This window comes from Taeniopygia guttata, chromosome 13 (genome assembly GCF_048771995.1).
Source record: "Taeniopygia guttata chromosome 13, bTaeGut7.mat, whole genome shotgun sequence".
NCBI lineage: Eukaryota > Metazoa > Chordata > Aves > Passeriformes > Estrildidae > Taeniopygia > Taeniopygia guttata.
This window is the reverse complement of record NC_133038.1, coordinates 207,473-229,502: the sequence shown is the minus strand read 5'-3', so window position 1 is coordinate 229,502 and position 22,030 is coordinate 207,473. Positions and strand designations below refer to the sequence as shown.

Below are 22,030 nucleotides of genomic sequence, written 5' to 3'. Positions count from 1 at the left end.
GGAGCTCCAAGTAGACAAAAATGCACCTCCTTCTCAAGTCTTTCTGACCAGAGTTGCTTCTCTTCTCCAAAAATAAAACTTACAAGAACTTGCCATTTGGTCGAAAATAATTCTGCTGATGCAAGAAGACTGTAGGCACTTCTGCTCTGTGAAATACAGCTGAATTTTCCCCATCTCCAAACTGTTCCTGAATGCAAGCTGCAGTGAAGCCAACAGGCAAATCCTACTTTGGAAGCCAAAGAGCTGAGGCACAGGCTGCCTGAAGCATCCCCACCTGCCTAGGATGTGTCATCTTTGGAGGGCAGGCACTCAGCCACAGCCCAACCAGCACTGAAATGGTGACTGAAAACCATCCAGGACAAGCAGCGAGCTCCAGGACCTTTATGGCTGCACACACTGCACCACCATTTCCCTTGACAGGGCTGGGGTTTAAATCAATAAATCACCTTCTCATCTGATACAAATGCACTATTATTTATCTCTTTGTTTTCCCAGGTTAAACCCAGTGGAAAGTCTACACCTGTCATGCCCTATCTACTTCCCACTAGCAGCCAGCCAAATTCCATCTACCTACAAGCACTTCTGAAGATGCTTCTGCTCTCTGGCTGTAACTAAATACCCCAGACAACAGCTGGCCATGAGCTCAGCCAAACAGATATTGTCTTACAGTACAATGGAAGATTTTGTTTACAAAACAGCTTTACCAAAAAGGTATTTTGTAGACTTTACACTAAAAGCAAGATTGGTTACTGAAATTGTCACAGACAGTCAAAAGCCTGTCCACGACACATCATGCCACTTGTGGGCTAAAGCAAAGGTGGAACTGAGCCACGGTGCTACAAACTCCCTGTGAAACCCATCCCAGGGGCTGAGCAGCAGAGCACAGAGCAAAACATTGCTTCTGATGTACCTTCCATCTCCACAAGCTCCATTCAGCTGTAAAGCCAGGGCCACACAAAGCTCTCAGGAAGAATGGCAGGTTCAGGTGTGCTCACAGAGCAGCAGACACGAGCCAGCACACGTCCCCTCTGCTCAGCAAGCACCCACTGCTCCCAGCCAGAGGGCAGAACTGCCTGGGCTTCACTGACACCCCTCTCACCCTGCCCACACGCCAGCCCCCAGCACAAATGGCTCATCTGCAGGGGGAAAGGGGCACAGCACTGCTGTGCACAAACCCCCAGGGAGCGCCTGGAAAGCGCTCCCATGTCCTGGGATGACACCAGCGCAGAAATGCAACATAAATCCCTGATGCCCAGAAAATATCAATGGGCTCCACTTGCTTATTCATTTCCATGTACCCACTTGTGTGAGGCCACCACAGCATGAAATCCAGGATGTTCTCATGCTGTGGCAAGAAGGGATATGAGAACAAAGGCATAAAATTACTCCAGAGAGGGTTATTAAAGTGGAAGTTTGGAAATATAAAAAGTTCTCCTGCGCACAAAGTTTTCATCTGTGCACAAGCACAAAGGATTTATTCTGGTACTACCAAAGGACCACATTAAAGGCAACCACAGAGAGATGCGAAAAGTAGGGAATGAGAAGGAAAGTAGAGAAATGCTTTGTGGGACTACCAGCACCAAGGGGAATAGTGCAAAAGCTTTCCTCCAAAAATATTTCTAGGAATATGTAATGCTGGCACTGTACCAAGAGACTAAAGTTTATTAAGGGAAAGTTTTCGGATTCCTGATGAAGTCAGTGTAACAGCCAAAGCTACAAACAGCCCACTGCAACAGGAAGCCAGTGCCTGCTCTGGACTGGGGCCAAGGAAAAGCAGGCCATGAGCCCTAGGTGGTAAGAGCAAGCAGCAGAGACTGCACAGGGGAACTCAGCCCAGCAGGAGAGTCCAACAGAGCTGCACATGAACAGCCAGAGAGGAGAGTGCTCCCTCAATCCAGGGCATCCCCAGGTCCTGCAGGGTCCCACCTGCATGCCTGTCCCTCTGCAGACTGAACAGCATCTGCCACCTAAAAGGAACCTGCTGCTAAAACACTGCTCTGAAAGACAGGAAGTCTTTGAGAAGAAAAGCAGAGAATCTGCGGCCACCCGTGACCTTTGAAGCCTCCTGCAGCTCCCTGGAAGCCAGATGGAACACCCAGAACTACGTCAGAAACTTGTTCCCAACTGCAGGAATATAAGCAAGTAGTTGGATAGGTAACATCCTGCCCCCTAAGGCAGACTAGCTTGTGCACAAAGAAACAACCCCAGTAGACCCTCTCATCACCCACTTTTAGAATCCCTATGACATTGAGGATTCCTTACCATATCTACACTTTAAGAACATACTGTGATCTCCTATCCAGATCACCTGGCACTGCCAGCAGTGACAGCTCACACACTCCCTGTGCACCAGCACACACAGCCAATGCTGCTCCTCAGCACTGACCACCACCTTAGGACAACTACAGTTTTGGGGGCCCTCAGCCACTCTGTCCCTGCTGACAGGACAGGACAGCAAAGGGAACTCCACAGTTTAACTGCTGAAGCTGGAAGGCATCCTCACCTGCTCACCCAACAGAGCTGCAGCTGATGGCTTTGATAAATATCAGCTAATCTGGGTAAGATTCTTACAGCAGAGGGACTCTGGAATTTACACAACCAACTGAAAAACAGGTTTCCCTGACATTCTTCAGGAAAGTCAGTGAGAAAACAAGCACAGGACCTCAGCAACCCCCAGGCCACACAAAGCTTTACCAGAGACCTAGGAATGACTCAGCTGCCACGCAGGAAGGAGTCCAGCACTTGCACAGAAGGAACAAAACCTTCCACATGACAATCAGTACCAACAGAAGCATTCCAGAAAGAGGAACTGCAGTCCCCAAGCCCCTACCTTGCTATCCAGCTTCTTCATTGTCACCAGGTCCAAGGACTTGAGCGAGTGCCCGGTGGGGGTGATGAAGTAGAGGCAGACGTGAATCCTCGTGTCGTGGTAGTTGAAGAGAGACCGGCGGATTTTCAGCTCTTCTTGCAAATAGTTTTCAAACTGCGTATCAATGTACTCTACGATTGGCCTGTAACTAAAACCATCCCATTAGCAAACCAGCTACTGGAGCACAAACCTGAACCATCTAAAGGCTGAAGGAATTCTCCTAGATGCTCCACAATATCACTTAAAAACAAGTTATAAGACTCAAACAATTTAGCTTTACAATGGGAAAAGTGTGGTGGTTACACACAGACCTTAAAATCCAAAGGTTGCTGGAAATTCTTGAGGCTGCACTGAAAAGTCTAAGGACACTGGAGCACAGAAAGATGGCTACTTCCCCATAGGAAACTTTTCCCAGATTTCAGGGCTCAGCCATCTGTCTGTAGCAATGCAACATGCCCAAGGAGATACCTTGGAATCCCAGAAAGCCTTTACCTGGGGCTTGAACAAGATGTCTGCATCATTAAATGAGACAAGTTCACAACAGATAATTCCTGACCCTGCTCTGAGGACAGCTGGTTAACAGCTCATGCTCCTGGAGGACAGCAGTCTCTGCTGCAAAGACCTCCTGTGACCTCTCTGTTTGGCTGTTCACCCTCTACCCTTTGTCCCCAGAACCAGAGCCACTTCAGGCAGCGACTCCTTTAGCAGAGACACAGCCACTTCTGCAGCGCTGCAAGGGGAACTGCAGGCAGTCGATGTCTAAGCACGAGGCAAGCCCAGAAACGCCGAGCAGATGGCACAAGACCTGCCTTTCGTCTTTATTGATCTGATCCCCAAATCCAACTGCATCCACGATGGTCAGCTTCAGGTGGACATTGCTCTCCTGCAGGTCATAGGTGCGCGGCCGCAAGCGAACCGCGCTCTCGTAGTGACTGGCTTCCTCCGTCTCAAACGTGGTGTTGAAGAGGGTGTTCATCAGCGTGGATTTCCCAATGCCAGTCTCACCTAGGGAGGACAGACCATCAGCTCACTGCAGCGTGATTTTGCCAGAGGTACTTCAAAGCACATTAATGAATTACACAGCTGAATTACACTGTGGGAGGTCAGCAAGAATTGCTGGTGGACAGACATGTAATTGTCACACAGGTGTCACACTGACAGGTGTCTGCCCTCCTGAAGGTCTCCCATGTTTAATGCAAACAACACAGAGCACTTGGGTCTTGTCTCCCAGTATCACAGAACACAGCAGCACAGCAAAACACACTATCTTCCTTTCCACGACCCCTGACTTTGCCTGGGATTCTGCACTAGAGAAGCTGTGGAGAGGACAGTTTTAGTAGCCACTGAAAGACACCTGGGTTGCATCACAAAAACCTCTATCCTCAAATATTTGGCTGACAAGTTGCTTGTGAGCAGAAAGGCTTTGAACTGCTAGTCCCGGTAATGAAACAAGACTGATATTTTCCAGTTTGGTCTAGAAGGGGCCTCATTTAAATTCCTTATTCACTACACACAGCCCTATTGGTCATGGGGGTGAAGAGAGGCAAAACCTAAGAAAATAAGCTTCACTGCACAGTCTGTGCAGGAGCTGCTGTATTTCTGCTGGTCTAGCAAGTTACAGTACTTCAGCCCTCATACACCCTACAAGAACCAGCCAAAGCAGAAATCATGCTCATCTCATCACTTAAATAAATTGGTCTCTAGTACTCCAGCCAGCATTGCCTGCTAGATCACATCAATACCAAAATTAAAAGCCAAGAACAGAATGAGGTTATTTTAAAGCCAGTAAGGAACAGTTCCCTCCCTTTCTGAGCACAGAGATGACCATGCTTCATGACCTCTGACACCTGGAAAGCACTGATGAGGCACAGCTCAGACACAAACCTCTTGTGCCCAGATTTGGGGTGCAGGCTTACACTCAGAAATTACCAAGTTATCAACAGCAGTTCCCACATAACCCATGGTGCATCTGACTGCATGTACCCAGACATCATACCCAGCAAAAGCTGCTCATGCCAGCCACCCCAGTTAGCATATGGAAACACTTAACTTGCTATATACAGCCTTCCTTTGATCCTTCCTATTGCAAAGCTATTGCTGCAGAGATTATGACCAATACCACACTGATTACAGAAATTCTCCTGGCTTGACTCGATGTGTTTTTTAAGAGTTTGGCATTTCTGACTTGCTGAAGTCGCTGCCAAGGCTTGTGGCATAGCAGGACACTCAATAAATGCTGTCCCAGCCTCCCCCGTGCCTGTTTGCAGAGGACTGCTCACCCACACAGAGGATGTTGAAGCTGAAGCCTTGTGTGACAGACTTGCTGACCAGCTGATCCGGGAGGCTGTCGAAGCCCACATGGCCCCCCAGGGAAAGGTTCCTCTTCTCTTCATTCTGCCAGGGAGAAGAAGCCAGGTTAGCAAACTGCACTGAGATGGGAAATCAGGCTGAGGAGACCGAGATCACCCACCCCCCTGGGCACTGCAAAGCCCAGCAGTGCCCCTAAGGGCTTGTGTTTGGCACACCACAGCACAAACCCCCCAACAGCCACCAAAAACAGGAAAGAGGGTGTGAAATACTGATCTCCATGGGGAGCTGGGAGAACCAAGCTACCAGGCTCCAAAGTAAAGAAAACACTAGTGCGAGCTTCAACTACATGCAGCTGGGAGAGATTAGCAAAGAAAACCTACCACGGTGTGTTTCAGCACTCATTTCTCTTAGATTTTTTTTTTTTATTTTATTTTCTCAAACCCTCCAACAGTGAATTCAGCTTGGCAGACTGTGCATTTTTCACTGAGTACTTGTCTTTCCCCCCTTTGCTATGGCCACAAGCAGCGAGGTTTGTTCGCTCAGGCGCTGGGAGTGCTGGTGGCACAGGCAGGGCAAGGAACCCTCTTGTTTTACCATCTGTGACCACACAGTTATCCACTGTTCCTCTCTGTTCCTGTTCCTGCCTCCCCCACGTGCACTTTGCTCTCCCTTCTGTTCCCTCCCTCCCCCACAGAAGCTGATCACCTGTAGAGGCTTTGCTTAGGAGCTAAGACAACAAAATCCAAGGAGACAGCAGCTCTACAACCTGTGCTATATGGAGAGGCAGTGCAGCTATAAAGTCCAGCAAAGAGGAGCTGACAGAAGGATAATTTCTCTTTCTAGTGGCTAAAACCAGGAAACTTTTGAATTTCAACAGATGCACACCTCTCTGCACAACTAAGAAATGATATCTGAACCCAGTGACCAGACCACCATCCCTGGAGCCCCTCAGGCACTCTTACCCATCCAAAGAAAAGCGAGGAGACAGGACTTCAGAGAATTAATTGTGATTAATTCACCCTCACAATTTCTTTGGGAGTTGATTGTTTTTCTTAATTGCCAGCACACATTGAAGATGGGAATGGAAAAAATGTCTGCTCTTGGTTTGGCTCTGGTTATTCTGTCTGTTCCTGACAACTGGAATTTAATGTCCCAGCACTAAGTCTGAGAGACAAGAGCATCCCTGAGAAGAGCCCAAGCTGCCTGTCAAACTTAAATGAAGTCAAGAGGAAACTAAATGATGTGATAAGCCTCATGTATTGCTCTGTGCCTGCGGTAAGGTTGATAAACAAAACACAAACCTTTGTTCAACTGCATCTTGAGTCAAAGCCTCCTTCAGCTCTGCCTTTGGTAGAACAAATATTCTCAGTCTTGTAAACCATTTAAATCATAAGAACAACTTGTGAACAGCTGAAACAACTTCCATGCCTCACACACAAACCTTATGGTCATTCTGTTCAGCATTTTTTACCCACTTTCAGATTATTTTAGCCCAGTGCTCTCTCCAAGGGACTCCCTGGACAAAAACACAATTGAATCATAGCTGGGATCCTGTGATCCATCCTATTCTGTCTAATCAGGATCAATCATACTCATTAACTTAGTAGAAAGTGCAATCATTTAAAGTTTTCAAGCAATCATGTACAGTTTCCATTGATGTGAGCAATCAAGGTTTTGAGATAGCCAGAGTTTAGGTGAATTAAAAATAAAAACGACCCCTAAGACAGGGAGATCTCCAAGTTCAACTCTCTTCCATTCACCTGTCAGCACAGGGAGATGCTACAACTCAGACCCCAGGACAGAGGGGGTGTTAAAGGTGAATCTGTGCTGCTCCAGGCAGCTGAGTGCTGAGCTGTGGGTCTCGCATGGGTGGTAGAACTGCACTGGGAAGGGGAACTCTGTGTGTGCTGGGCAGAGACTCGGGGCTGATGAGCTCTGCTTCTGCCCAGGGGCTGCCACAAGAGCTCTGCTTCTGCCCAGGGGCTGCCACAAGAGCTCTGCTTCTGCCCAGGGGCTGCCACAAGAACCCTGGTTCTGCCCAGAGGCTGCCACAAGAACCCTGGTTCTGCCCAGAGGCTGCCACAAGAACCCTGGTTCTGCCCAGAGGCTGCCACAGGAGCTCTGCTTCTGCCCAGAGGCTGCCACAAGAACCCTGCTTCTGCCCAGGGGCTGCCACAAGAACCCTGCTTCTGCCCAGAGGCTGCCACAAGAACCCTGCTTCTGCCCAGAGGCTGCCACAGGAGCTCTGCTTCTGCCCAGAGGCTGCCACATGGCACAGGAAGCCCTGCAGGCACCAGTTGAGCTCGGGGGGCTTCCTCAGGCTCCCAGCCCAATCTCTCAGCCCCCGCTTCTCATCCTCCCCGTGTCCCTCTGAGCCACCACTTCCCAGAGCTTAAAATGCCAGTTCCCAGCACTGCAATGCGGTGACAGCCGAGCAAGCTGTTCCCACAGAAAGCCACTGGGTTTGACGGTTACACTTCGAGTCTTTTCATTTTAAATAATAAACAAAAACAAGCAAACAAAAACACAAACCAGAAGCCTGGAATGACACTTTGGATGGGAAATAAATAAAGGCTGCCGATGGCTATGATTAGGCTGAAAGTGCCTGAGGCTGGGAGGAGGTTTCCAGGCAACAGGCAGCACCACTGCTCAAGATTTTAAAATAGGCTCCAGCTCAGCAAGGCTGCATTTAAATAGGCTCCAGCCAGGCAAGCCTGCATTGAGAACTCAGTCATGCCTTGGCTGCAGGATACCCAAATGCATCCACACAGGGCTTCTTCTCTTTTTTTTTTGGCACTCAGTCGCTGTTCGCTACAGGACAGGAATACACCTACTCAGAACTGCTCGCCATCTCTCAAAGCTGTTAAATCAATGAGCCAGACTTCAGTGGAATAATTTTTGCCAGTGACCTTGAAATGCAGTTTGCTTTATTTCTGTAAGCAGCAGAAATAACCTGGTTCAAGTTCAAGGCACTGCCGATACCAAAGCAGAAAACCATTTGCTGTGCTCGCAGTGTGTTCAGCTGTCACTCAGCTCCAAAGGGATTTTGCTGTGTTAGGATAAACAATGGCAACAGCTGTTGGGAAGTAGGAAGACTAGGAAAATAAAGAAAGAGGGGGAAAAGTTTTCACTGTTTTATTCTTTGCCTCCAATCCATCCTGACAGCCTTGTGAATACAACCAGCGCTCACTTGTGGAGCTTGGTGCGCGGCCCTGTGCTGGACAGGAACCTGTCACACCCTGATGAGCAGCCCCAAGGACCAGCCCTTTTGGCCAGCTCCCACATGCCAGGGTGGCCCAAGGACAGCTTGGAAGTTCACCTGCCAGTGAAGACAAGGTCACACTCCAAATAGAACCCCTTCCAGCAGAAACAGCCAGCCTGCCACACTCAGCATAAATCAACCCAGAACACAAACGCTGCAATAAATGAGGGCAGCACTAATGCAGCAATGTAGGAGGGTTTTGTTTGTGTTTTAGCTTGTTTTAAACAAAAGCTAAGGATTTCAATAGAGCTTTCTCCATACTTTTGCCAGCAATGAGACTGCCTTGCAGGACAGGAGCTGGGCAGGTCATACGGCAGAGCCAGCTGGGATCAGCCATGGCAAGAGCCAGGCAGGAACACAGCCCTGCCCTTTCCAGTTGCACTGGTCCCCGCACACTCCTACCTGCAACACTTCTACCCTCCACAGCACTCAGGATGAACCAGGTCCCTCCATCTCACAGTAGAGACAACTCTGGTCCTTCTTACCAGGCAGGACCCCATCCTGGGGCTGCAAACAACCACAAGGCAGCCAACCTTTGCTGAAGCCCATTTCATCATTACACAATATGACAATTAAGAGTCTGCAATGGCTCCAGGTGGGAACTCCCACCTGAAATAGCAACTGCAGCCCTGAACATCCCTTCTTGGGTCATTAATAACATCCTGTGATGGAGCAGCTGCCAGGGTTTTCCTTGCAGTGTTTGAACATGCTCTTCAAAGATTTCTGTGCCTTGAGCTGATCTTCTGGCTTGAAGCAGAGAGCCAAGGGGATAAATCATAGTTTGAATCTGGAACTTTGTGGGAAAAGAAAGATTCATCATAAGGTGAGAGCAGAACTAATGTTTTTTCAAATCCTAAGTCCTTACATTTTCACAAATGTTCTGTCCAAGCAACAGGCACAGAAATGTCATCTAGGGGCATGGCCACAGGAACAACAGCCATCCCAGAGGGATGTATCAGGTATCTTATGTGTCTTTAGCTCTGATTTGACAGCAACATCACAGAACTCTTTCCTTAGCATGCAGCAGAAAGACAGACATGTCCTTGGTAGCACAGATGGACACACTTAGCTGAGCACCACAAGAACTGAAGTAAAACCTCCAACCACAGTGCTTGAAATGCACCAGGCACCCCGGCTCCTGGACACTCCCTGCTGGAGGCTGAGGATGCATTTGGGATGCACAATTGCACACCAGCCCATTCCTGTGGCCACACCAGCACAGAGCTGCCCAGAGAACCAAAAAGTGCTTTTCAAACCCACATCAGCTTCCAAGCCCCTCCCCAGCAGGGTCACCAGGGCTGTGCCCTGTGTCCTGGCAGGCAGATGGAGCAGAACTGCTGCGGGCAGCTGGCCACACACCACAGCCACTGCAGATGATATGTTATTTGGCCCTTTACTGCACGTCAAACAAGAAAAGGCAGCAGAGAAACACAATCAGAGAGACCAAATCCAGATCCCCATAAGAGGATCAACACAGCATCACATACTAATTTGGCTCTTCTTCATAGACAGTGATAAAAGAAACCTGTGAGAAGTGCACAGGCTACAGCTTCAAACTGTGTGCCTATGATTCTTCAAAAAAAAAAAAAAACAACCCGATCACAGTTTCTCTTCATGCTTCACCTCCAAATTAGCATCAGTTTCACTCTGCGTCATTACATTTTTCAGCAGCTTGTTCCAGGAAAAGTGGTTTTACCACTGCCTGCACAAGCCAGGGGAATGTCAGCAGTGGGACCAGTTCCATGTTCAGCTGCCCCTCAGCTGCAGTGCTCCTAGCTGGGGCTCCTGGTGCAGGGCAGAGCAGCTGACTGCTTTGAGAGGTGCTGCCCCTGCTTCCTTTGCTTTCACTAGGAACACTATAAACAGAGTGGACCTTGTTTAGAGAAGATCATTCTGTTACCAGTTGGTTAAAAAAAAAAAAGTATCTCTAGAAGTATCATTTTTCAATTAGTCCCACCACAAAATTCTCCTTAGTGACATATGCTTGTGTTTCCTGCTTGAGACAACCCTCGGGCTTTTTTTCCTGAATGATGCAGGTGAAAGCATATGGGTAAACAAAAGTGTAATTGAATGCCACAATCATAAATGATGATACTTATTTTTTTAAAATGGTGAACCTGGCAAGATGGGACTTGTAATGTAAACTCTGAGCCTTGCTTCATCAGCGTACAAGCAACTGGTTGAATAAAATTAAGAGTGAAAACAAAACACCACATGGTTCAGCTGATAAACAGTGATGACTCCTGGACGTTTACCCTAAGGGATAGCACAGAACTTTTCTGTATCTGAGCTGCCCTTTCCCAATTCAACAGCCCAACAAAACATAAGTGAAAAGATGAACAGCTGACATTTTCCAAGGCCAAACAGCAAAGACCTACAGGGAGAGAAGGAAGGAAATTGAGTTTTCTCTCCTTTCTGCTACATGAATAGGGCTTACACTTGAGCAGTGACCTCCAAGCCAAAGGTGTCTGCTGCTCCCAAACACCGCCTCCAGTACCTCTGTACCACCAGCCCGGGATCTGTGGCCAGGCTGCAGCTCCACACAGGGGTTTGCATCTTCCAAGAGTTCACTAGGCAGCTGTATTTCAGGTCCTTCTCCTCCCAGAGCTTTCCCATTTACATTTTACACACACACTTAGAAAACACAAAGAGGCAACAACATGACATCTGCATGGCGCTTTTCCACAGCACTTCAATTCCCACTACTGAGGCAGAGTTTTGTTTCTAAATTCCTCAATCCTGGATGTCACCTTGACCTTACACCATGACAAATCCTCCAGTGCTTTGCAGCCTGTGCCACACGGATGCCTTGCAGCAGGTCTGTGGCACTGGCTATTCCCAGGGGAGCATTGCTTTGCCCTGCAGGGAACACGGACATGGAGTGCCAGGCACACACAGATCCTCTCCCCTCCGATTTACAGCCAAACCAAAAGACAGGGAAAACCCGGAGGTAGCAGATTGCAGGTTCCAGAGCAGAGTGACTCAGAGAGCAGCAGGAGGAGGAGCAGGGAGGGCTCCCCAAACCCTGCTGCAGAGCTCCAAGGGGCTGGCCTGGCACCTGGCACAGCTGGGCACTGCTGCTGGGCACAAAACAATGACTTCACCCTCCTGATGCACCATCCACAATCCACAGCAGTGTGTGCAACACAAAGATTAATACATGCACCAGAGGCATTTGTAGGATGCTATTCCCTTGTCTCCTGCATGGAAAGACATGGAATCAGGAAATCATTCCCTCCTGATGCAGGGATTCTGGTTTTGCAACTGAGCAGAGAAAGGACTGAGTGATATCTGGCTGTTTATCCAAGCCAAGCAGGGCAAGCTGGTCCCAGGTACAGGCTCACATTGCTGGCACCACAGCAGCTGCCGTGCCAGCCACAGGCACTGCCCGGCCTCTCTCAGGCTGGGCACTTCGGGCAGCAGCTCCACAAACCACGAAACAGAGAGGGGCTGCTTCAGGGTCCAGCACATGCAGGTCCCTCACCCAACCCCACAACCGCCCCCAAATGCCCACCACTTCAAGATTCCTTAAAAAGGCACTTACAGTTATCATTTCACAAGTACACTGAGTCATGGAGCAGTTGAGTACTTGCCTAGAGACCATTGGGCAAACAGTGTCAGGAGCCAAATTCAGCTTCTTTGTCCAGGCAGGCACTCCCTGGGGCTTGGCCCAGCTTCTGGATCAATGCAGAAAAATTTGACAAATTACCTCTCTCTGGAGAATCTCTCCATCTCTGAATGCCGGCTCAGTAAATGCCACTTGACATTTGCAAAGTGACAGCAGTGAGTACGGACTCATGTTTCCATGAAGAAAATATCTCTTGCTTAGCTCAGACCTGAGGGGCAGTTAACAGCAACACCACACCCCATAAGAAAAACACCTCTGTGGTGTGAGCAACATTCAAAACACTCACTAACACACACAAAAACATTACATGTCTTGTACTCACAGGCTAATGACTATTAGATGTACAACAGCACCACTGAATGAGATTGCACTTTGCAGCCTATTAAGCAGAAGGAGATGGTCCAAGAGAGGTAATAAGACCAGATTTGACAGTGAGAGGATTCTGAGCATGGTAAGTCTTAGCAGAGGGCTCAACAGAGGTGGAGTAAGCATGACCTTGTGAGTGTCTTTGGCACTGGAGACAAAATGAAGCACACTCAGCTGGGCTGGCCAGTGGATTGTCACATCTAAATGGCACCTAATCTCAGTGAGATTTGCAAAGTGCAAGCACACAGCCAGTTCTGAAGGTTTTCAGTTAATCTTAAGCATGGGCTTAAAATTTCAGATCCCCATTGCGGAACACTTAATAACAGGCTGGGGAATGAAGAAAGGAAGAAAAAACAAGCCCACAGATGTGATGTTTCTGCTGATTTACCACTTATCTTACAATACCAACAATAGAAGATGAAGAGCTTCATCTTCTCTGCTGCCTCCTGCTCCTGCCTGCTCTGGTGGTGGTACATGGTCAGTCAACCAGGATGCACCCGAGACCATGTGCCTGTGCAGGGAGCACAAGTGTTGTTTTTCCCTGCTGTAGCAACCCTAAAGAGCTGTAAAAGGTAACATGGTGATGCCTAGCACTGCTCTTCCCTTCAGCAATGGCAGGGCAGAGCCTTCCCTTCCGTCTGTTTTCCAACACACAGCAGCACAGCCACATCGAAGCCAGCTCTCCGTGCGTGGGGTGCTGTGCCAGCCAGCCATCTCCAGTTGCTGCATGCTCACAATAAGCTTCCAGCCTACACTGGAGTCCCCCCAAAAAACCTCACACTAAACCAACACAATTCCCAGCCCCCCCTCCCTGTTAAACCGCTCTCCTAAGAATGCCAAGAATTTTCCCAGACACTCAAGCCTTTATTCATATCCCTCCTGGCTCCCAGCTGCACTGCAGGCAGGCAAAAACATCACTGAAGAAACCACATATGGAGTCACCACCAAGACATGCCAAGTAAAAATCAGAGCCACTTTATATTACAGAAGCAAGAAGGGTCAAGAGCTGAGGCTCTTGCCTTTAACTTTTGGACCCATTTTTAAGAGCTATTCACAAACTTTAAGACCAGCAAGTGACCAGTGAGCGCATTGTGAAGTGCAATGCTCAGCACCTATGGAACAAATACTTCAAAATATCACTGGACCAGTGCCAAGGTTGCACAATGCCCCAGTGCCCCAGGGCAGACTCCAGAAGCGAAGGCTCTGCTGTGAAACCAGTGCTGAGCACACACTGCAGCCTCCTCCCGAAAGTAGGTGGACAGGGATTTCAGGAGCAAGCCAAGCTCCTTTGAAGGGAGGAACTCCTTAGGCAAACTCCTTAATTGGGTTCCTGTATCCAGGGCGTGGGTGCCAGGATGCTCTGGATTCCTGAAGCACACACCTTGTGCTGTGTCCCGGGAGCAGGGACCCGCTCCCTCCACCTGCCCCATCCTGCACCAGCCTCATCCTCCTACACCCCTGAGCACACAGTGAGCTGAGCCTTCAGCCTCACTTCAGCCCACCTCCTTCAGGAAAACACCACAAACCACAGAACACAAAAATCCTACACGCATCTACACAATCAAATGGCACAGGCTTAAAACATCAGTTTTTGCCGATGTGCAAAGCCAAGTCTCAAGGGAGAGTAAAGCTCCTCATCTCCTTATACCACACACATCCAAGCTGATCCATTCACAACCTGTGAATGCAACATCAGTTTTAATTTTCTACAAACAAACTGACTGTTTCTGGCTTAAACTCCTCTCTTTTTTTTCACCACAATCAAAAATTCCCACATACTTCTTTTCTTAAGCTGTTATTTAGTGATTTCCCTATAACATTTATAAAGCCTAATTAATTAATTGTGAGGTTTTTCTTAATCAAGACAGGATTAAATGGGCATTTTGCCTCTATCACAAGTCCTGGACGAGAGTTTACAACGGAGAAAAGCAGGATTTACCAGGCATTATGCATAGAGTGTTTTGCAAATATGAAGGCTGCCTTTGAGAATAAGGAAAGTTGGTTAAAAATAAAGAAAGCTATGGAACCAAAAATGAAAGACATTTCCTCCAAAATGACCTTAAAGGATGAGAAAGTTCAGCTTCTCAGCAGCCTGAGAATTCCATCCCCAATAAGCTATTCAAAACCAAGGAAAGTCCAAAACACAAATGAAACTTTTTAAACAGACTGAAAAAAAAAAAAAGATCCTGAAATACAAACAATGCGACCCAACACTGCCCTAGTTAGTTTCTTTTTTAAATTATATATTCAGAAGCTGCTGAGGCTTTTCATTTAATGGACTTCTCAATTAACCCTGTCAAGACCCTAATCTTAGCACCTTATCTAGTACAGACTTTCTCCAAGTTCACCCAAGGCAGCGATGCATTCCCAGTTTACTCAGCTGCTCTAGGCTGAGCAAGCTCTTTGGTTTCCCAGCATCCTTCCATGAGGAAGAGGAGACACTTGGCAAACACAAGTGGCTGTGGGACAAAGCCAGGAAACAAATTGAGTGCCTACCCTTAAGGACTGGAATGAAAAAGGTTTGGAGCAGTTCAAAAGAAGTGTGGAAGAGGGGAAAAAGGATCTGGATCCCTATCACTCCAAACCCTGGATAGCAGTCACCAAGATTATTTGCTTTAGTTACCATTTAAAATAAACATGACTAATTCCCACATACATTTCCAGAATTTATTGCCTAATTACAATAAATACTACTATCTAGGATATTTATAGAGAAGGGAACAGAGATATAATAGGAACCCAAGAGCTTTTGGTCACCACTGTATGCCGTTTCCCAGTCTGCCTTATGCAACCATCCCACACCATCTCCACCACCAGCTTTTCCAGCTACTGATCACATCTTGTAATAATGCCTGGAAGACACTAGCAAGAGAATATCCCACAATATACCACAGCAATTCAGCTCCTCTGAGGGCTACACCAGAGTCATCATACTAATAAGCTGACTGCTATATATCCTATTAACACATGCCTCCAGAAAGCCTCCGAGTGTATTAGCACAGAGTGCCTTTAATCTGAAGAATAAAGGCAACAGAAAAAAAAGGAAAAGAAAACCTCTATTTGAAAAATACTCATAGCAAAAAGATACGCTGAAAGGACTATTTGTTCTGTATGAAAATACAGAATAAATCTATATTTAGGAATATGAGCTAGAAGCACTTTGCTGCAGAAAAAGGGAAAGGGAATGTTGCTGGGAGGCCAGCTGCCACCTTCCTCAGGCAGCCTTTCCTGGGTACAGCTGAAAGCCAGGATCAGTGTGGCTCAGGAGGGAAGGGTCTGGAGCAGAGACCTGGCAATGCCCTCGTGCCCCCAAAGCCCTGGAATGCACACTCTGTGCAACACAGCGGGGATGGTCTCCTCTCCCAGCAACAGACCTGAGTACTGCATACATGAGGATTGCAGGGAGATCCATTTTCCAGCATGGCCACAAGCTCTGGGAACACGCTGCACGGCAGCCACAGCTGAAGGCATGCCTGTACAGCCCTGTGCAGGCAGACATGAACGCAGCAGAGCAGAAGCTGAGGCTGAGCCCTGCCTCTGTCACAGCCAGAGCCAGCTGAAGCACCGGCTGCCTGTGGGGGACTTGATGCATTCCCCACATGTTTCCTTGCACACAAAATGCAGACTCATCACAGCATCGCATGCAATGGTGCCGGGAGAACCCCAACCCTTGGATGGAAACCCAGCCCAGGCTCTCTGGCTCCACAGCTCCCTGGGACAGTCTGGGTTTGAGGCGGTGCAGCCAGAGAGGGCACGAGCCCCGAGACAGGGCACTGGATGGGAACCTTGCTCGAGCTGACATCTCTGGAATCTCATGCGTGTGGGAGACAGACACTTTTCGGTTTCACAAAGGAATCTGAACATCTAAAAGTGGTGCCTTCACAGCCCTGACCTGGTCAGCCACAAGCCGAGAGCGGCGATTAGGGCTGTGTCCAAGAATCCTGTGGTTCTCGCTGACACCACTCCTCTCTGAAAGTCTCCCATCACCCCATTTGGAGGATGCTGGTTCTCTGTCTGGGTTTACCTTCTGCATCCCAATGTCACCAACTGGATGAGCATGGCTGCTTATGCCGGAGAAGAGGCTCTGGAAGGAAAGCACGTGGCTGGGACTGAGGACAAAGAGCACTTTCAGGATTTTTTTCTCACTTGGGCTGCTCTAGGAGAAGAGGTGGTCTCTCTTGGCTGAGATTTTTATGATACATGAATACAAATGCAACGCTTCAGATATAAACCCAGAGCTTGCTGCAGCTATGCAGATGTGGGGAGGAGGAGAAACAAGCAGATTCTGCATAAACACAAGGCCTACCTCAACAAAACAATAACAGGACAGGACAGTGTTATTTCCAAAGGCTGCACAAACAGGGCATCTGAAACAAATAGGGCAGCTTCTCCCATCCACAGCCTGAAGTATGTTCAAACATTCTGAATAATCAAAGCTAATCTCATAAACGTGCCTTTACCCTACACAGGTGGGATGAAGCGTGCAGCATGCCCACGCCCTGCACGTCTCACTCAGTCCCATCACCTCCCAAATTCCTCCTCTTAATTGCACAACCCAGGAAAAGCCACTTGAGCATCATGCCAGCTTCTCCCCTCCCAAGCTCGGAGCCAAAGGAGCTCGAGAAGGAAAGGAGATGAGCGTGACTCTTGCTCCTGCAGACAGAAAAACAGCCCAGTGATGGGGCCCTTGGCTTGTACAGTGGTGCCTTGAGACGACAGGACTGGGGACAGTGGGGGCACTCAGAGACAGGGCTGTGCCTCTCCCTGCAGCTGGAGACAGCACTGGTATTCTGCCACAGAAGATAATATTTAGGGAGCTTCTGGCCTTCCAGCAACACTGGGGACTGGCTGACAGCTGCCACCACAGCACAGACGACAAGCCCTGACACCGTGCCGGCCTCCTGAAAGGGAGTTATTCTTCAGGCTCTCATTTGTTTTGCCGATGCTGAGGGCACACACGGCCTCAGCCTCCGCCAGCTCACGTCCTTCCACCCACTGCCTCAGCGCTCACTGCAGCTCCGAGTGGTTCCGAGAGCTCTGGAGCTCCCACGCAGAACAACATGTTGCATCTCTGCTGCAGGAGGAAGAGACACCCCGGATCCACCAGCAGTGACAGCACCACAGTGGGAAAGAGAAAAAAAAAACACCAAAAACCATCTTATTCTGGGCAACATTTGTACCCAGTGCATACATTGAAAAAAAGTGTTTAACTGACATGGGCTGTGGTTGAGTTAATTGATTCTGTGGTTGAGGCAGTCAGAGCTCACTTCCTGCATGAGGACAGGCAAAATTTCAGGGAAGGAATCACAGGCTTGGAGATGCAACCACCAATTTGTCCCCTCCAGTGGAAGGCCATTTTCTGCATCGTTCCTTCCCAGAAAAGCATATGCTACAGGCAGAAGAGCTGGCCAGCGCAGGGAGGAAAAGGGCTGCTCCTGCTGGGTTGGCTTTCTGCTGCCTGCTACCAGCTCGGAGAAAAATCTGCCACTTGTGTTCCACACTGCATGGGGGACCACTTGAGTTTTTCCAGGCAAAAGGTAAAATAACTGAATAGCAGAAAAAAAGAGATTTAATACTGGAACTTCCAAATGGTGCCAACTGCCTGAGCAAAAAAGAGAGCAGAGGGAATGTCTGACTTCAAATCAACCCCATTTTCCACTGGAATTGAGCCATGGAAAGGTTTTCCTTGAGAGTTTATTTAGAAGAAAAGGTAAGCCTGTGCTTAGGACCTGCAGTGATAAGACATCTGGTCATGAAACACAGAGCTGTTCTCAGCTCACTCCTCAAGCCCGTCTTTCATGGACTAAGGCATCCCACTGCCCCTTACAGAGAACAGTGGGCTTGGGCTGTGCAGTCATTAAGTGAACCCCGAGCTCACAGGAAGCAGCAGCAGCACATGAAGTTTATCACAATGGCAGCTGTGGCAGGAACAGGCACCATATAAAGGTTCCTCTCCTCCCACAAAGCTGGGAGCAGGTGACAAGAAGGCAGTGGTGTGTAAACAGGTAGCATTCACACACAGCTGACAAACTTGCCAGATCCTCCCCAAGCTCAGCAACTCTCTGAGAGAAAGCAAATCCCATCATCTACTTCCAGCAAAGAAATTGGTCTTCAGCTTTCCTCTGTATAAAGTGGTGGTTTTTTCTGCAAGATCTTCTAAGGGACATTAATTTATCATAAAGCTGTCAGTACCAGCCCAGCTATCAATCACTTACACAAAGGGAAATCTCAGGATTGTATTTGGACAGCTGTCCCCAGCCAGAGCTCACACACTGCCAGGTACATGTGTTGTCCAGTGCTCTCTGCCCCGAGCATCACTGTTCACACACCCCTGTCCGTGCAGGCAGTCACAGTGTGCACCCAGAACAACCAACCAAAGTTAGCTTTTCACGTTAAACTCTTATCTGAGCCCAGCCCTGAGACTGAGGACACCTGCTTCTTCTCACAGAACTGCTCAGTTTGGAGCCCACTGCCTTTGCACCACCACGTCAGGCTGTGAGTTAGTGCAGATAGTTAGCCAGCAGCATTTTGTGAGGTCAGTGTGTTTTATTTAAAAAGAGAGAAAATAACAGATTTGGGAAAGCAGAAGTCTCACAGCCTCAGTCTCACATCTCATGCCATTTATTCTCCAATGCATCTCCAGTCCCTCTTTGTCACTTTTTCTCCTTCCAGCTTTTCCAAGCTCCTTCAGAGCTTCTGCATTTCAAGCACCTTCTGGCTTCCACTTGCACATGGTGGCTGGGCTGTTTCCCACTCAACATCCCAACATCCTTGCTGATACTGCTAGCATTAGCTAGTCTGTAGTACTGCAGTACTGCTAGTCTGCTCCAGTGCAATCACCACATGTGCTAACTCAGCACTGGCCAGCCCAGGCAATGGAGAAGCTATGAGCTTTAATGACAAAATAAAAGTATTTCATCAAGTAACGACACTTGATCTGTTCTTCCACCCTGGTGGTGAGCAGCTCCAGAAGTGATGCCTGCAGCCCAAGCCCTGAACACAGCTGTGGCTACCAGAACAGATGAGCACAAAACTTCAGTCTCCAGGGGTTGAAGCAAATCTCTCTCAACACAAAAACAAAGGTGGTGTTGAGCACCACTGGTGTGATCCTGCTGCCTCAGAGGCAGCTTTCCATGGGTGAGCTTCCTTGAATTTGTTTTTGTTGGTCATTTCCAACAGCAGCACTTGAAGGGAACTTTATTGTGCTGGAGACAGAGGCACTCTGGAGGACTGTACAAGGGAAGTGTGCATCTGGGGAGTTTTCAAAACACATTATCCAAACCTATGGGTCACTACATTCCAGGATATCATTGTCAGCTGGACACTTATAAATAGCTTCACCAATCACAATCTATTGTGCATCAAACCCCTACTTCAGAGGCTTTTTCAACATTACTTCCTACTGAAAATACAAACAGCTGGTAAAAATAAGTGAATTTATCATCACCTTTACTTGGCAATGACAAGCTACTCCTACATGGGCTTCATGCTCAGGAAGCTGAGGTATGGTAACATAAAATGGCAACAAGAAACCTGTAAGCCCTGCAGAAAGAATAACTCAGAACACCTGAATCATGAGGTTTCCATGATGCTGCTGGAGGAAAAACAGCTGAGATGCAAGCTAGGGCTAAGGGAAACAGCAGCTGGGACAAACACCTGCCCCACACCAAATGGAAACGAGATGGTGCTCTCCTACCCGCCTCTGCCAGATCCATGGTTCCAAGCAAAAGGCAAACTGAGATCATCAGCTTTACTACATCTGCAAATCCCTATAAACCCATCCCTGCTCACTGCACAAAGCAAGTAGGTTTCTTCCCAATGGAGGTGGACACTCAAGCCATGCTGGAGCCCAGCCATTTCCCTTTGGTGCCCAAATGAGAGCCAAACGCCTTCAGGAGGACTTTCCCCTTTTTTTAAAAATCAAAGCAACAGAGTATTGATGTAAGTACACAAAAAAAGCAAGTTAATTAAATTTTCTCCAGAACTAGGCAATATTTTAGGTTCCTGTAACACCTATGAAAATGTGCACAGGCAACAGCAGGCACACCAAATAAACATTAAAAGTATACCAATGCAGAAAGAATCGCAGTGAGAGAGTCTTGGTGTTTTCATTCTCTGCCACTGTAATTACCTTAATCTACTCCTCCCAGAGCCTAGAAACATTAGCTTTCTTAAATAAGAGCCTCAGTTCAATTTTCCTTTATGCAGGTTTTAAGTAAGTTACAGTCTTGAAAAGTCATTCCTGAATTGGAAACTTTTGGGCCAGGATTCAAAGAAATGAAGAGGGTTTGAGATCCTTGGCAAAAAGTAGCTTACAGAGAAAACAGTAGCAGGGACTTGTTTGCGCTCAAAGGGCATGCCTATAATTCAGACAGCCACCACTGCTGTTCCCAGTTATTTAGTAATATCACAGCAGACTATTCTGACTTTGGAGAGCTATACTATTTAATGCGGTAAAAACGTTTTTAGCTCTGAGAGCGTACAAGACACAACACCAAGCTACTTAGGGAGAACAGCCCTTCCAACAACAACAACAAAAAATTCAAGCTGTAGACAAAGAATAGTTTTGGGCGCACAGATTTTAGCCAGATTGACTTCCGAAAGCAGTTATACAACATGTGAGCTGCAGAGAGGCGGCAGCGCACAGGTCACGCTCCATATTTGCTGTACAGCATTCCCCATACACTGGCTCAGAGAGCAGCCAGCCTCAAGGGTTTGCTTTAGCCGTGTTTAAATCTGCGTGTCTCTCCCTGTGTTATATACACACCGCTAAGTTACTACTGCAGAGTGTTTGGATACCAGCGGTATGTAAACAACGGGTATTTGGGAAGGTCTGACCCCATTTCCTGCCGCCCGTCTCGGCGGGGCGATGCGTGCCCGCAGCCACACGGTCCCGGATACCCTTCGTGGGCATCCCGGCAGGACTCCCCGAACGTGGCGCTGCCGCTGCCAGCACCAGAGGCGGCTGCGAGGCCCCGGAACCCTTCGCTCGCTGCTCCCCGCGCACGGCGCGGGCAGGACCTTCCCGCAAGGACTTTCCCCGCATCGCCCCGCTCCGTCCCCGGCTGTCCCCGTGCCCCGCATCCCCCGCCGGTTATTCCCCCGCGCCCGAGCGACAGAGAAAGCCCGAGCCGAGCGGGCGTGGAGAGGCGCAGGGAGCGGGCGGTGCTCACCGAGAAGCGCTCCAGGTCGGTGGCGGCCATGGCCGGGCTGGCGCGGCGCCGGCGGCCCGAGCGCTGCTGCCGCTGCCCGCCGCGAGTGGCTGCGGCTGAATGGATCCAATATGGCCACTTCCTGGAACCTCCTCCGCCCGCCGCAGGCACCGCCCGCCGGGCCGGGAACCGAGGGGCCGGGCACGGCCGGGGCGGGGCAGGGCCGGGCCGCTCTGGGCCGCGGGCGGCGCTGCCGCCCTCAGCGCTGCCGCCCATTTCCTGCCGCCCTCAGCGCGGCGGGGACGGCAGCAGCGGCCGGGCTGCCCCGCAGGGCTCCTTGCCGGGGTCCGGGCTGCGGGCGAGCACATGGCACGGGTGGCCTGGCAGGAGAAGGGGGCTGTGAGCGCCCTCGGAACAGGACAGTGCGGCTGCGGCAGGGCCGG

General features: G+C 49.0%; 1 protein-coding gene across 4 annotated transcripts in view; it reads right to left on the bottom strand.

The window, feature by feature from the left end:
• SEPTIN8 (septin 8) overlaps positions 1–21,773 on the bottom strand; it is a 34,841-nt gene extending 13,068 nt beyond the window's left edge. For 3 of the 4 annotated variants that reach the window (XM_012575826.5, XM_012575830.5, XM_072935389.1), the window contains exons 1-4: positions 21,609–21,773; positions 5,149–5,263; positions 3,679–3,874; positions 2,831–3,017 (exon numbers count right to left, since the gene is read on the bottom strand). In XM_012575826.5, the coding sequence (XP_012431280.1) occupies positions 2,831–3,017; positions 3,679–3,874; positions 5,149–5,263; positions 21,609–21,638 (528 nt within the window). In that variant the 5' untranslated portion in view covers positions 21,639–21,773. The remainder of the gene's footprint in view (positions 1–2,830; positions 3,018–3,678; positions 3,875–5,148; positions 5,264–21,608) is intronic. The other variant, XM_030284122.4, reaches the window with a different exon arrangement.
• Between the last annotated feature and the right edge of the window lie 257 nt (positions 21,774–22,030).